At 44.0% G+C, this 14045-nt stretch overlaps 1 protein-coding gene across 3 annotated transcripts; it reads right to left on the reverse strand.

Annotated features, from left to right (window-relative positions):
- Window positions 1-207: 207 nt before the first annotated feature.
- kif3b (kinesin family member 3B) lies at window positions 208-13059 on the reverse strand. 3 transcript variants are annotated; one of them, XM_042098695.1, is made up of 9 exons: window positions 12845-13059; window positions 9459-10992; window positions 9025-9126; window positions 8432-8554; window positions 7825-7943; window positions 6762-6878; window positions 5720-5825; window positions 3386-3678; window positions 208-2732 (listed from the first exon to the last, which is right to left on the reverse strand). In XM_042098695.1, exons 2-9 carry the CDS (start codon window positions 10881-10883, stop codon window positions 2624-2626), a joined length of 2394 nt encoding a protein of 797 aa, XP_041954629.1. In that variant the 5' UTR covers window positions 10884-10992; window positions 12845-13059; the 3' UTR covers window positions 208-2623. The 3 variants fall into 3 exon arrangements, with proteins under 3 accessions (XP_041954629.1, XP_041954630.1, XP_041954631.1); XM_042098696.1 differs by lacking the exon at window positions 12845-13059 and adding an exon at window positions 12391-12781; XM_042098697.1 differs by lacking the exon at window positions 12845-13059 and adding an exon at window positions 11901-12140.
- Window positions 13060-14045: the final 986 nt, after the last annotated feature.

Consider the following 14045-nt stretch of genomic DNA (forward strand, 5'->3'; position numbering starts at 1 on the left):
CAACCCCCCTACTGCAAACCACACAAAGAAAGAAGGCTTTCACTGAGTAAACACTGAATATCCCACAAAAATATTGAAATGTATATTTCAGTATACTGTTTGAGCGATTAACAGTTACAGTATATATGTATAGAGATGGTACACAAAAATGTTTGCTTTCTATTGCTGAATGATGTAATGCACATCTATAAACACCTACGAAAAGCAGTAGATAATAAGTTTTCTTTAATTTTAAAAAAGAAACAGGTACATTGAAATACATTGAAATTGTTCCATTCCTGCTTAGCCAAGCACTGAGATAAGCATTATCACCAAGTTGGCTAAAACAGCCCTATCACATCAATTGGGGGGGGGGGGGGGGTCTTCCCTGGGTTTTTTGTTAATTAATTTAAGATTTAAGACCAGTCTGAATTCAGTGGATATGACTACCTACATGGGATGTAGTGTTTCAGGAATCTGATTGGAAACATTCACATTGTGTCACCAGTATAAGAAGAGTAATGAGTTTAGTCATGCTGAGTAAGGTAGTGTTTTAGCATTTTATGGTCCATAGGGGTCCTTAGAAACAAACCATTGGCTTATTAAGCCTTTTAGACATCTTGTCTAAATATTTGTAAAATTCATGTGCAAACATAAAATGTCCTCATCCTCAACACACTCATTCTCTCACACAATTCAATAATGTCTAAATTATATGATCTTCCCACAACCAAAGTTGTGCATCTGCAAAATGTTAAAAGACTGTCGCAAAGCAAAGCATTTCTTAGTAGAAATAACTGTACTGTACTGAAATAACTGTATTAAATACATTTAATTGGTGATAAAAAAAAAATGCAAAAATAAATTTACACAACTTTAAATAATACAAATCAAAAAATAAACAACTGAATCTATTAAAAAAAAGAAAACAAGACAAAGCATATCTACAACTGTTGGTACATGAAAGGGATGAAGGTGGTATTGCAATAACTTAGCCTCTCTAATGACGTCTAATATTGCTTTAGTCTTTTAATCTCTCTCTCTTAATTACAAAAACAATTCTGCATTAATTCCTCTATAGACAGCTCTTTACACAGACACGTATACTGCAAGCTAGGTTTGTGAAATGGGATGGGGCACGAGATCCCTACAGCAGCAGTAACAGCAAGCAGTGGCACGACCCTGGGCATTCTGTGTACAGGACTGTGGGGTTGTGAAGGGTGTGGCGGGGACAGCAATCGGAGATTTTGAAAGGGCCAATAGGCTACACCGAACCCAGGAAGTCCACTATCTAACCTTGAGTAGTGGTAGTGGTGATTGGGGTGGGTGATTATCCATTATTATACTTGGCCCCTCCAAAGATTTCCAGCAAGTATTCAAACCAGACCAATGCCATTAAGCTAAGCTACATCTTTAAAACACCCAACCTTTTCCCAACTACAAACAATTTGGAGTTCTCTCTTTCCATCCAAGGGACACTTAAAGGGCCCAAGAGAGAACCACTCTCTTTTCTGTGTAATCTTTTCTTCCTACAATGTTAAAAAGTTGTGGGGACTCTAAGGCACCTTGGAACCCTGATGTTTTTGGTTGGCATTGACCTTTGTTCACCTTTCGTCCACCTTGGCTCCTATCTTTTTTTTTTCCTTCTCAGGCAGACGGAGAGTGCAGGCGCTGCTTACACGTCAGGCTGGCCGCACACACAGTCATAGGCCTTGGTCGCTAAGACTCATCAGCAGGGCTTGCTCGAGTTCAGAGGAAAGCCTGTTTTTAAAGCTTGTGTCTCCTCTGAACTTACTGCTCAGTTTTCCATACCGGTGCTAAAATTTGTAAACCTAAAATTGGAAGTTGTAAAAGAGAAGCTCACAAACACTAAAGCACACCCCTTGATGCGTGCGTACACGGTGACAGCACCATATTTGACACCTGACGCCATGTTGCCAAAAACCAGCTGCCCATACACATCAGTTGTAACAAAGAGTCAATTACAGCGCACAGATAGAAACATACACTCAAATACACACAAAAATGTATACATACACACACCCGCAAACATACATACATACATATTGACAAGACATGACAGAACAGACCTATATGTTCAAGTAAGGACCACACATATGCCAGCATGTCTTCAGTTTCTTTAAAGTTCAGCAAAATAACAGCAAGACTTCTGAAGAATCCATGTAGCAGAGAGGGAACAGTAAGGCCTCCTTACTACTTGTGCCACATATCACTCTCACAGTGATGCCATCACCCGCTTCCCCCCTTTTTCTTCATGGGAAGGGTGGTTTCTGCGAGGTCCAGTTTGCTAGTGTTTTTGCTCTTGGTTAAAATTGCATTGTTAGTAGAAGGATGCTGTGAACACCTGATAATGTAGAACTCAGGGGGGTCTGGGGGTAAATGTATCGTTGGTCACACAATGAGTCATTAACATCATGTCAGGCTCCAGAAATGTAGTTGGTCAACAGATGAAGTAGACAGGTCTTGGAGGGGTTGGAGGTTGGGATTGCTTGGGATATTGAAGGGTAGGGGGGAGGTGTTGGTAGAACCGTAGAATCATTCATTATAGTCCAGTATCCAATGCCAAGCCAGGGGAAAGGGTTAGGAAGGATGGCAGGGAGGGGGTGGTCCACAGGGGTGGTGGTCACTTTGGCACAAGCCCGCGGGACTGTGGGTAGAGGGGGCTGTGACCCGTGGCGGAGGGGCTGTGTGCAGACGTGGGGGTGCTCACTTTCTTGCCGGTTTTCGGACGGCTAGAGGAGAGGCAGACGGGGAGACAAAAAAAAAAGGTCACGCAAGACAGGTACAAAGTGGCAAACACACACACTAAGAGAGACATGCGTTCTTCCCTCGAGAGCGCCTCTCTCCTACTCAGCTGGAGGGAATAACGGCACATGACGCCTCTCTACTTACACCCATCCAGTCTTTTTATAGCTCAAGGCTCGTGCAGGAGAGGAGCCTGCTCTCGAGGTAAGAAAGCTTGCACGCGCACATGCATGTCTAATTAAGTGCACAGGAGGGTGTTAATCCTCCCTTTCCCTCATCCCGCTCTCGTGATCCCTTCCACCTTCACTTACAATCCCCCACATTCTCTCGCCTTCCCCCTTCTCTGCAATGTATTAATGGAGAGTCAACTTTTTTGCTAGCATGCAGCTTTGTAATTAAGTAAATATGTGCATACTTAAAATTAATCACAATATCAGTCCTATATATAATTTTTCCTTTTGAATAAATACTGAATACAAATAAAATATCTCCCCACCCCTACTATCCACTCACACATACCCAGTCTCCTCTTCTCCTACTGCTCTTCCCTTTCAATGCTCTTACTTTTCATTTCTGGTCTCATCTTCTCTCAATATCTAAATCCCACCCATCCCATCCTCCTCTGCCACGTCTCCCTCACCCTGATTTGGGTTTCTTGGCGGAGCCTCCTGCAGGGCCGACTGAGCCGGGGCTGATGGCACCGAGGCTGCCAGCGCTGCTGCTGGCGCTGAGGCTGCCGCACAGGCCGCGGAGGCCGAGGCCGAGGCCGAGGCTGCTGGCGCTGTACAGCGCGGCGGCGTCCACCTGGATCTCGTCTTCGTCGCGTAGTGCGTCCTCCAGCGCTGCCGCCACCTTGGGCGCAATGACGGGCTCTTCGTACTCCTTGGTGGTCCTGCCGGGCATGTCCAGCTCCAGCAGCAGGATATTCTCAGCCTGGGCCAGCAGGAGAGAGACAAGAGGGGAGAGGGCTCGTCACTGCGCTACGCTCACGATACGCGGGAGAAGGAGGACAGGAGACGTGAGAGAAAGAAAGAAAGAAAGGAAGACAGACAAAGAGAGAGAGCGAGAGAGAGAGAGAGAGAACGAGAAAAGATTCAAGAAGAAAAAAAAGAGTGAAATAAAGAACAACAAAAAGAGAGATAATGAAAAATAACAAGAGTGGATAGAGGAAAGGTAACAAACAAGAGAGTGTGTGGAGAGAAACAGAGGTAGTGGTAGGAGGAATGGAAGTCGAAAATAGGTTGACAGGGAAGGACAGAAAGAAAGAACAAAAGAGACAGCAGGCATGGAATCAAAATATGGAGCAAACAATGACAAAAATAGCCAACAGGGCTATGAGGAATATGAGGGCCGATATGAGAAAAATGAAAGGGGTAATGACTAACAAGATAGAAGAGAGGGGCACATGACAGGCAACAGACAATCCACCTTATTCATGGAACCCTACTTCCGTTTGGTTTTCATCTTCTGTCCATTCTGTTTACATAATAACTAGTGCAGTCTCAGCAGGCTAACTGGAATATGCTTCAACTAATATTTATTTCAAAATTATGACAATTCTGCACTCAATATTGATATTCTATATACTATATGACTGACAGAAAAAAAATATAAGTTTACTTTTTCATGGCTTAGGATTACATCACATTAAAATCAACACAACGCAGCTTCGGCCAGAAATAGAAAAAAGGATTTCTGAATACTGAAGTATCATCGCGATGCCCAAAGTTGGCTCACAAATACCGTGGATAATGAGGGCTGGGAGCTGACGAGAACATGAAACATAGGTGGAGAGAGCAGAATCCGAGGAGAAAATAATTTCCAATGGGAACAGCATTGACTACATACACAGATGGTCTGTACATGACCACATTCCAAGGAAATAATGTACAATATATTTCATATACCCTCCCTGCACTACTCTACCACTTTACTTGTGTCTTTGCACTTCAATGGAGTGCAAACAGACATAATTGTTTACACACTACATGGTTTCAAGTCTGTTCATGATGCCTCCTTCACTGATTTAGTCAATATGTTCAGATAACTTCCAAGCAGGGCTGTAGTGGAGGCTAGACGCATGTAAGCACTGTTTATGCATTTCTGAAATAGCGTTAATGCACCACTAAATATCGCAACACTTCTTAAGAGAGTTCACACACCAAAAGCAACTTTAACAATCTTAAAACCTATTGTTACCAGCGCAACACAAGCTTGTATTTCCAAAATTGCACTGCATGATCCACATTTACAATCACAGTGTCACATCTTGCAGCTGCGCACAACACATCTGAATGGGGCATGCTAGACAGCTGTCTGAGGTTGATTCCTGCAGATGCCAGCAAAAGATCTCGACCCCAAAGTGAGTGCAAAAAACAAAACAAGTACATAAGCTCCTCAAATTCGTTAAAAACCACTAAATAATAGAAAGATAGACTTATAGGCATTTATACACTTACGAACTTTAACTGTGTGAATTCAATTACTTCCAGTAAAAAATGTAGTATTATAATTTGTTAAAAAATTATATCCAGCTTGACCTAAGTACCAGGGAATGCACAGTGATCCACATCAACACTCCAGGAAACATAATGCCTACCAGAACAAGTGAAGAGAAGATGGAAAAGCCTCTAAATGTCACCTCCATCAAAAATTAGATAACGATGGTGAGAGAATGCTCTCCACTCATAGTATACGTTCATCAAATTATTTCACTTCAAAACCCGCTAAATACCACTCTCTTCCTGGTTTAAAAGAAAAGTGGTCAGACAGATTTAGAGGGTTTTGCATCTGAACCCTTCAAGTATTGTTGTACAAGAACTGGGCAATAACATTATCAAACATGTTCATTTCTGTTGTATACAAGGTATGCAGAGGTGCCTCACATCATTGTCTGTGACAGGTGGCTATATATAGTATATCCTCATGTGTGCATACTGTAGTATGTGTGGGAGAGTGTATTCATAGGGCCTACCCGGTATCTGACATCTGGCTGCATCATCATGGCCAGACGAGCATGTTGACTCAGCGGCCGCCGGTAACCCACCGCAGACACAGGCCTCGTCATCATCTTCTGATCACTGAGAGATAGAGAGAAAGAGAATGAGAGAGAAAGAGAAAGAGAAAGAGAATGAGAGAGAGAGAGAGAGAGAGAGAGAGAGAGAGAGAGAGAGAGAGAGAGAGAGAAAATGCATGCGTCATATCTCTGGAGAGTACCACTCTGCAACCGGGGGACATGGCCAGCAGTACACATCAAATTTACAGTGATCCCCTAAGGACTGAAAACAAATCTGTGGGCAAAAAATTGTTCAAACTTTCTTGGAGTTTCAGCATCACTAAAAGGGCTACATGAAGTGCTGTGTTTAAAGGGAAACTCAAAATAAAATCACTTTCAACTCCTAAAAGAGACAGAACACGCTGACACGTGTGGTGTCTCTAAAAATATGTTGTGACTTCATTGCACTTTCCTGTAGGCTAACAGGACTTCAACATTTCCCCATGTTACCTATTATGCCTTATGTCTGTCTCGTCTTTTATTAAATGACTTGCCATACTTGGAACTACTGGACATTCTGCATAACGGACACCTTCATTAAATAGTTACAATTCATCTTCTGAACATGAAAACGCAGGGTGAAAAAGTGAAAATCATTTCTGGTCAAGATAGTCAGATAGACAAGAGTGTGTGAGTGTGAGTGTGAGTGAGTGTGTGTGTGCACGTGTAGTACTCTCTCCTTCAGCCTTGTTATGGCCCCAGTTTTACCAGAAACAATCCTTGGTTATGTCACCATATTAAAAAGACAGTTTCTCGGTCTTTCCATATATGCAAGCTGCAGTCACACTGGGGACATCTAATACAAGGTGACTGCTGTGTCTTTTTATGGAACTGTGCCGTCAATGATCTCATTCCTCACTTTAAAACCCTATTATTATTATTACTTTAGAGTTCAAATTGGAAACTGCATGATGAATTTGAAAGAGTTTTGTTGGCAGCAGCTACTGCACTGTTGACATACTTCTCTATTCGAGTGATAGGCCGAAGTTTCCAGCAATCATCCTCCTCGTCAAAGAAAGCCCTGTTCTCGATTTTGGTCTTCTCCTCTAGGGGGATGAAGTTCTCCATAATCAGAGTCCTGCAGGATCACAAAGAACACAATGGTCACACAATGAGCCCCAACAATATGACTTGTCAGAGCAGTCTCCTATTGTTGACCAGTTATGGTGTTAGCTTATCCAAAATTGCACACACAGACTGTTCACACAGGCAGACAACATGAATAATCGGAAAATGAGATGAAGATGGAGTGAGTGTGTGTGTGTGTGTGTGTGTGGGGGGGGCTCTCTGTCTGTGAAACTTAATCAGGTCAGGAAGCTTTCAATGTCTTTCGTAAGATATGCAGAGAGCAGCACTGTGCATCCTGCTGTTAAATCAAAAACCAATTACAACCGTCAATCCCGGATGGAAACATGAGTTCAGCAATTAACCAAACACATACTAGCACCAAAGAACACATTGATTTTATTTTCCTGGAAGCCTTTTAGGATAATGAGGCATTGGTGTATGGAGGGAGATATATGGCTGACCATGAGGGAACAGGCTCAGACATTAGAGCCTAATGGGCAGTAACAACAACAACTACTTGCATTTATTTGGAGCTTTTCGAGACACCCAAAACGCTTCACAGTGAAGGAGGAACATCGCTAACCACCACCAATGTGTAGCACCAACCTGGGTGATGCACAGCAGCCATTATGCGCCAGAACGCTCACTACACACCAGCTTGAGATGGAGAGTGAGGGAATCAATGAATGAGCCAATTACACTAGAGGATGATTAGAGGGCCAGACTGTATGAGCCAGATTGGTTAACGGTTATGGTGTATGCTGAACAGATAAGTCTGGGCAACTCATGCCACCAATGAGGAACCACTGAGGAAAAGAGTCTTGAATTTGACCTAGTGAATGTATAAATTCAGTAGAATAGAGAAAGATCTTCGATTAAGGTTGTAACTTAGAGGACCCCATTTACAACTGCATGAAATAATGGGGTATTTTTATACAGATGAGGAGGGTCCTTACTTGAGCTTGAGCTCTCTGGTGAGCTCGTTCTGGGTCTGCTCCAGGTCCTGCCTCTCTTTAATGTGCGAGTCCTGGATATCCTGGATCTCTGACTTGACTGCCTGCAGCTTGGCAAAGAGCTGAAGGGCGAGGAGAAAAAAAAACAGAGAGGGGAGAAGGAGAGGAAAACAGAAAAGGTCAATTGAGGGAGTTGTAGCAATGAGGAAGACAAGAAAATAAGGGAAGAGATAACTACAGGGGAGGGGGGAGAGAGAGAGAGAGAGAGAGAGAGAGAGAGAAAGAGAAAGAGAGAGTGAAAAGGAGAACTACACAAATACAGCCTAGCGGAAAGACATTACTCATGTATGTCATGTATGAACAACAGATCAACACTGAAGCACAAAGCTCCACTGAAACCTCCCCACAGACAATAATCCTAATATTATATTTTAATAACCTAACCACCACTTAGAAACATGCAAGAAACTACAATACACCATTTAATTTTCACGTCACAGCAGAGACGACAACCAACACTACAGCTGTCTTCGCCTCATGCCTGATCTTCACTCGTGACACTGTTACAGGAGTGACACTTCTAATGAGTTCTGCACGCATGTGCACTTGCCTTTTTCAGCTTCTTGGTCTTAATGTCCACTTCCTGCTGGAGAGAGCTGTAGGTCTCCTTCAGCTCTAACGTCTCCTCGTCTTGGCACTCCACCTGCTGCTGCATCTCACGCTCTCTCCGTTTCTACACACACGCGTACACACACATGCGCGCACGCACACGCACACACACACTTTTAACATGAATCTAAACACAGTGGTCACCTGGAATCCTCTGATGTTACAGAAAGTGCGACTTAATAAGTCGGTTATTAAGTGATGATGCAATAATGGGATAATAAATTCTTTTATGGTCCAACGGCTCATTTTTCTCCATAGACAATATTAGAGAAAATAAACTCTTTTTTCCAGTCTTCAGAGTAGCCTTTAAGAAAATTCTATTTTTTGCAGAAGCCTGGACGTTACTCTTGATTATATCATCTGGCTGCACAGCTACAGTAATTACTCTGTTAAAGTTTTACTCTCACTAAAACAGAGGTGATGGTGACAAGGTTTATAAGTTGCGAAAACCGGCTAACTGCGCTGGTAAATGTGTTTTGACGAAAAATATTTTGGACCCATGACGTTGGACTTCACAACCAAATCAGACCATACCTGTTCCGCTATCTCCTTTCGTTTCAGTTCTAGAATCTTTTGCTGCTCATTGGTGTGGTCAACAATGTTCTTTCCTCCAACTAGTAGTTTACTCTCCATGGCCTGAATGAGGAAAGATGACAAAATGAAAGGTTAAAGGGTGATGTCAGATAATTAGCAAAACAGAAGAACTCCATTCAGTATAGATCAAAACAATAAGAAAATGCCCCAAATGCGGTGTCCCATTTCTAAATGCTACTTCGGTGCTTCTAGCCATGTTTCCTCTTTTAGACAGTCCCAGAAAGAAAGCTGGCCTAGTTCCAGAAGTGCAGATAATATAAATGGCACAGGGCCCCTCATATATCTAGATCTTAAGTAAGTATGAGTGTAAAAAATATGCTGCAAGGCCAATACCCCTCAGCTAGCAAAGCGACTGAGGAAAGCATCTTGTTCACCTTGATTTTGGCAGATAGCAGCTCGCTGGCCTCCTTCTCTCTGTGCAAGTCGTCCATCTTCCTCTCCTTCTCCTTGAGAAGCCGTAGCTTCTCCTCCGCCACCAGGCTGTGGTCCTCCAGAATGGCCATCTTCTCCTTCTCTAGCTTCTCCTGCTGGACGTGCCAGTAGTCAGTCTTGTCCCCCTCGGCCCCAGAGTCCACCTCTTCCTCCTCATCATCATCGTCATCATCGTCGTCCTCCTCTCCGTCGTCTGCGCCGTCGTCCCCGGCCTCGCCGCCCCTTCGGCGTCTGCGCTTCCTCCTCCGTCGGCCGGATTTCTTTTCCAGCTGCGCCTTGAGCCGGGCGATCTCCTCCTGGAACTCGCGCAGCAGCGCGTCCTTGGGGTCCTCATTGATGCGCGGCTTGTTCTTGATGTTCTTGGCACGGTTGGAGTAACGCAGCGTGGTCAGCGTCTCCTCCACGTTGTAGGAGGCCGGCCCGATGTTGGCCACCATGACGGTGCGCGCGTTCCCACCCAGCGAGTCCTGCAGCAGCCGCGTGAGCTTGGAGTCGCGGTATGGGATGTGCGTGCTCCTGCCGTCCACCAGCGCCGAGATGACATTGCCCAGGGCGGAGAGCGAGAGGTTAATCTTGGTGGCCTCCTTCAGCCGCTCGCCCTGGGCACCGGTCTTGGTCTGCCGCTCGCTGCCCGCCAGGTCAACCAGATTGAGCTTGCCCACGCGGATGTGGTTCTCGCCGTCCACGCCCGTCTCGCTGCATTCGATGGTGATGACGAAGATGGCGTGTGAGCGCGAGCTGTGCTCGTTCATGTTGGTGGCGCCCACCGAGCGGTTCTGGTTGCCCACATTCATCACATGTTCGATCTCGCGCACGCTTTTGGTAACGAAGGATGACAGGTCCTTGACATAGACACCTGTGTCAGGACGCTCCTTCAGCTCCAGCCTCCGGGACTGGTCCTTGGACAGCAGGTCACGGATCTCCTCCTGGTAGATCTCCAGGTAGGATGCACGCACCAGGTACTGCTGGTTCTGCGAGCGCGAGATGTGCGTAAAGATGTGCTCGAACGAGTTGGGGATGACGCCTCTCCTCTCGGGGTCATTGCGGACACCCTCCATGGTGTAAGTCTTACCGGTACCGGTCTGGCCATACGCGAAGATGGTACCATTGAAACCCAGCAGCACCGAGTCCACCAGTGGCCTGAAGGTCTCGTCGTAGAGGTCTACCTGCTTGGAATTCCAGTCGTAGACTGAGTCAAAGGTGAAAACCTTAGGGGGGGAGCTTCCTCTGGGATTCCGCACAGCGACTTGGCCAAGTTTCACGTCGACCGACACCACCCTCTCGTAGTTAGCCGCACGCTCCTTCTCGTTCATGGGCCGGCAGCGGACCACCACCTTCACTGACTCGGCGCTTTTGCTTCTGGACATGATGAACGTGATTCAGATGCCAAAGCAAAGGTCTGCTGGCTTGCAGCTGTTTTGTGCTTCAAGTATGTTGTGATTGTTTTCACAGTGATAGTACTGCCAGCATCTGTGCCTGTAAAAAAAAAGTTGCTCAATAAATTAAACGAGGACATTTCAAAATCTGAAGAGACACAAAACTAGAACATGTGCTAATAAAAGAGAACTTGTAATGCATTTTTTTAAAAGACCTTGCTCCTGATATCACTGTGGGAAATCTTAATGTGCATTGCATTGTGATCCTTATATGGTCTCAAACTCTTCCAGTGAATAGGGTCAAGCACTATTACAGATGGACAACATCAATGTTGATAGCCTGGGGGAGTGTCTGCAGACCCAAATAGCCTTTGGTTTCACATAAATAAGGTTTCAGAGGACTGTCCACTGTCTTCGGCTAAATTTTACAGGATTGACAACATTGAGAACAGGTCAACTGTATCAGCAAAAAGGCCGATGCAATTATGAATTCGGTTGACATTGCTTACCATATGTTAGTTTAAAGGTTTACTTTAAACAAGCCTCATCATAGCCTACATCAAACTAGCCTTGTCAAAATCACGGGTTAGGCTAATCAGCACCAACTGTGAGATAAGATGCCCTGCATAAGCTTATCTCAAATCGGATCAGGATTTTTTTACAGGTGTTACTGACATGGGACAATTTGTAAATTGACGTCAAACGCTTTTGCTCGTAGTTCACAGGCAAACGTGTGTGAATGTTGGCTTTTGTAACTTCACTTGACAACCAAAATTGATATATGAAGTAATCATTCTCATCTACTGACTCAACCAAGTAATTAAAAAAAAAAAAAACGTCAGGCTTTAAACATGAAATTGCCAAGACATCAAGGTCTCAATCTACAGCACTCTAGATGGGCTGCATCACAGGTGATTGACTGTGACTTAATGTTAGCGTTGCTTGGACGCCAAATAAGCGATACGATGGCGATAAGATAATCATAACAAATCAGGGACTGATCAGTACCTCCATATAATGTCCGAGCCGAGGGATAAACATCACTTTATAGGGTAGCATTACGTGCATAGCAAGACACAGTAAGTTAACGAAACGTTAACGTTAGCTGCTACATGGCAGAATGTAAATCGTGTCTAACGCTAACAAGCGGTCAATAAAAACAACCTCCAAGGCAAAAACAAAGACAGTGCCAACGACGATTGACATGTTAGCTGATTGTCATATTTATATTAGCCACTAAGCAAAGCTGTTTAACGTTAAAATTGCATGTTAAAAATGACGTTCAAATAACTAACGTTAACCTTAACATCACTGGTAAGCTAATGTTGCCAGGCGACTACTAGCTAATTATTATTCCTGTGCAACAAGACTTTACTGTTTCGTTGCTATGGTGTAAACCCAGGTAACGTTAGCTGGCTAATTCACTGTAATACAACTACGACAAAGCCATTGTTTACTGTCTGTTACAGATTTTGCTATGTTAAAGAGGGTGGCTTACCGGTGGTGTCGTTGCCGTCTCAAATAAACCAGGCTCTTGGCTAACACGCGCGTAATTATACACTATAACGATAGCTCGCATAGGTGGGGACGGCTATCACGATAGCGTTGTGCTAAAGTAAGTAAGCCGTCTAGATAATTTACTAATGCCTCTCCGGGCTACATTATTGACATTATTAACCTTTACACTATTCGAAACAGTAGAGAGGATAACTTAACAACAACAGTAGTTACACTCAGACATGAAAATAGATGACAGTGCGTTTTATGTTAGCTTTCAAGCTAGCGTGCAAGTGGATCACAGGGGTTGCACAAGAAAGTCGAACCAGGGGCCTAGCAACGGCAAAACAATTTATCCCAGTGCACGTCCTATCGCTGGGTTAGCTAACGACCAGACGAGACAGATGTAGGCCTATGCTTATTTATCGCAGCAATAGTCAGAAAAGGCAGCTTACGAAAGCAGGGGAGGTAGACGTCGACATGACAACAAGAAGCAGGTCCGACAAGCAGCCAGCAGCCCCGCGATTAAGAGAAAGCTGCCTACAATCCAGCCACCCCAGTCAGTCAGCCATTATCGCTTTCCCTCTGGTAGGCTATCTGACACGCATGACTCTGTCCCGGATGAGGAGAGCTGTGGCGAAGAGTACAGAAAAGCCAATCACTTTGTCCCCTTAACGACCCACACACAAATAATTGAATTCCTACTGGTCAGGTAATATGAAGCAGTCTTATTAGAAGGGGAGAGTGTTTCATTTGTAATGAATGTCAACAGAAACGTTACAAATTAAGGAATGGATAACAGTAAATTGGCTATGATTAAGCCAGGCTAGATGATACAGATCTGACATTGAATGACTGCATTTCTTAAAAAAAAAAAAAAAAATTTTTAAACTGTATTAAAAAAAAAAAATCCCATCATCAACGGAGAGATTTCTTTGGTCCATAATTGATGTAACAAAATATAAGATGGTGTTTGAGAACATCTGCATTACACAGAGTTAAACATACAATTCCTTTTCGAATAAGCTCATAATTTGTAAAACAGTCACTCCCTTGTTGCTGTGAGACTAACACATGAAACAGGTAAAATTAATTTCCACGTAAGACCAATATGTGATATGAAAGTACGGTTCATCACTGATGAACAGGCTTATTCTTTACAGCTCCCTGGGCAAAATGGCAAAGACCAACAGCAGCAGCATCAAGCTCTATAATTAGGGTTTGCAGGATCAGTTACCCCTCTCCCCAGTGGCTCAGTTTCCACTGCTAAGGAGAAAGTCAAGTGCATCCCTCATAACTTCACCCAACCCCCTAAACACCCCCATCCATGGCCTTCCCATCAAAGGGTTGTTTTCCACCATATTAGGCTCCCAGGATAAACATAATTGACAACAAACAGAGTAGTAACCATAACAAACAAACATACAAACACAATGCGTCAGGTCAATAGAATCATATGAAAATACTGTGCTGCGCAAATCTGTAGCTCAGACAGTCTGCAGTTAACAGTGAACAACCTAGATAGCCATACTAAAGGGAACATGAGAATGGCAGCTGAGCTGGAGATAAATACTGAGATGAACTGCGTGCAAAGATCCTGACTGTGCAAAAATTTGATTAAGAGGACACCTAACATGCTGTTGAGAGGGGAAAACA

Source organism: Alosa sapidissima, chromosome 7, assembly GCF_018492685.1.
Source record: "Alosa sapidissima isolate fAloSap1 chromosome 7, fAloSap1.pri, whole genome shotgun sequence".
Classification (NCBI taxonomy): domain Eukaryota; kingdom Metazoa; phylum Chordata; class Actinopteri; order Clupeiformes; family Clupeidae; genus Alosa; species Alosa sapidissima.

Coding starts and splice junctions, on each gene's coding strand:
- kif3b (XM_042098695.1), bottom strand. CDS start 10,883: ATGTCCAGAAGCAAAAGCGCCGAGTCAGTGAAGGTGGTGGTCCGCTGC. Junction 9,127..9,458: donor TGCTATCTGCCAAAATCAAG/GTGAACAAGATG, acceptor TTCCTCATTCAG/GCCATGGAGAGTAAACTACT. Junction 7,944..8,431: donor AGACCAAGAAGCTGAAAAAG/GCAAGTGCACAT, acceptor CTCGCCCTTCAG/CTCTTTGCCAAGCTGCAGGC.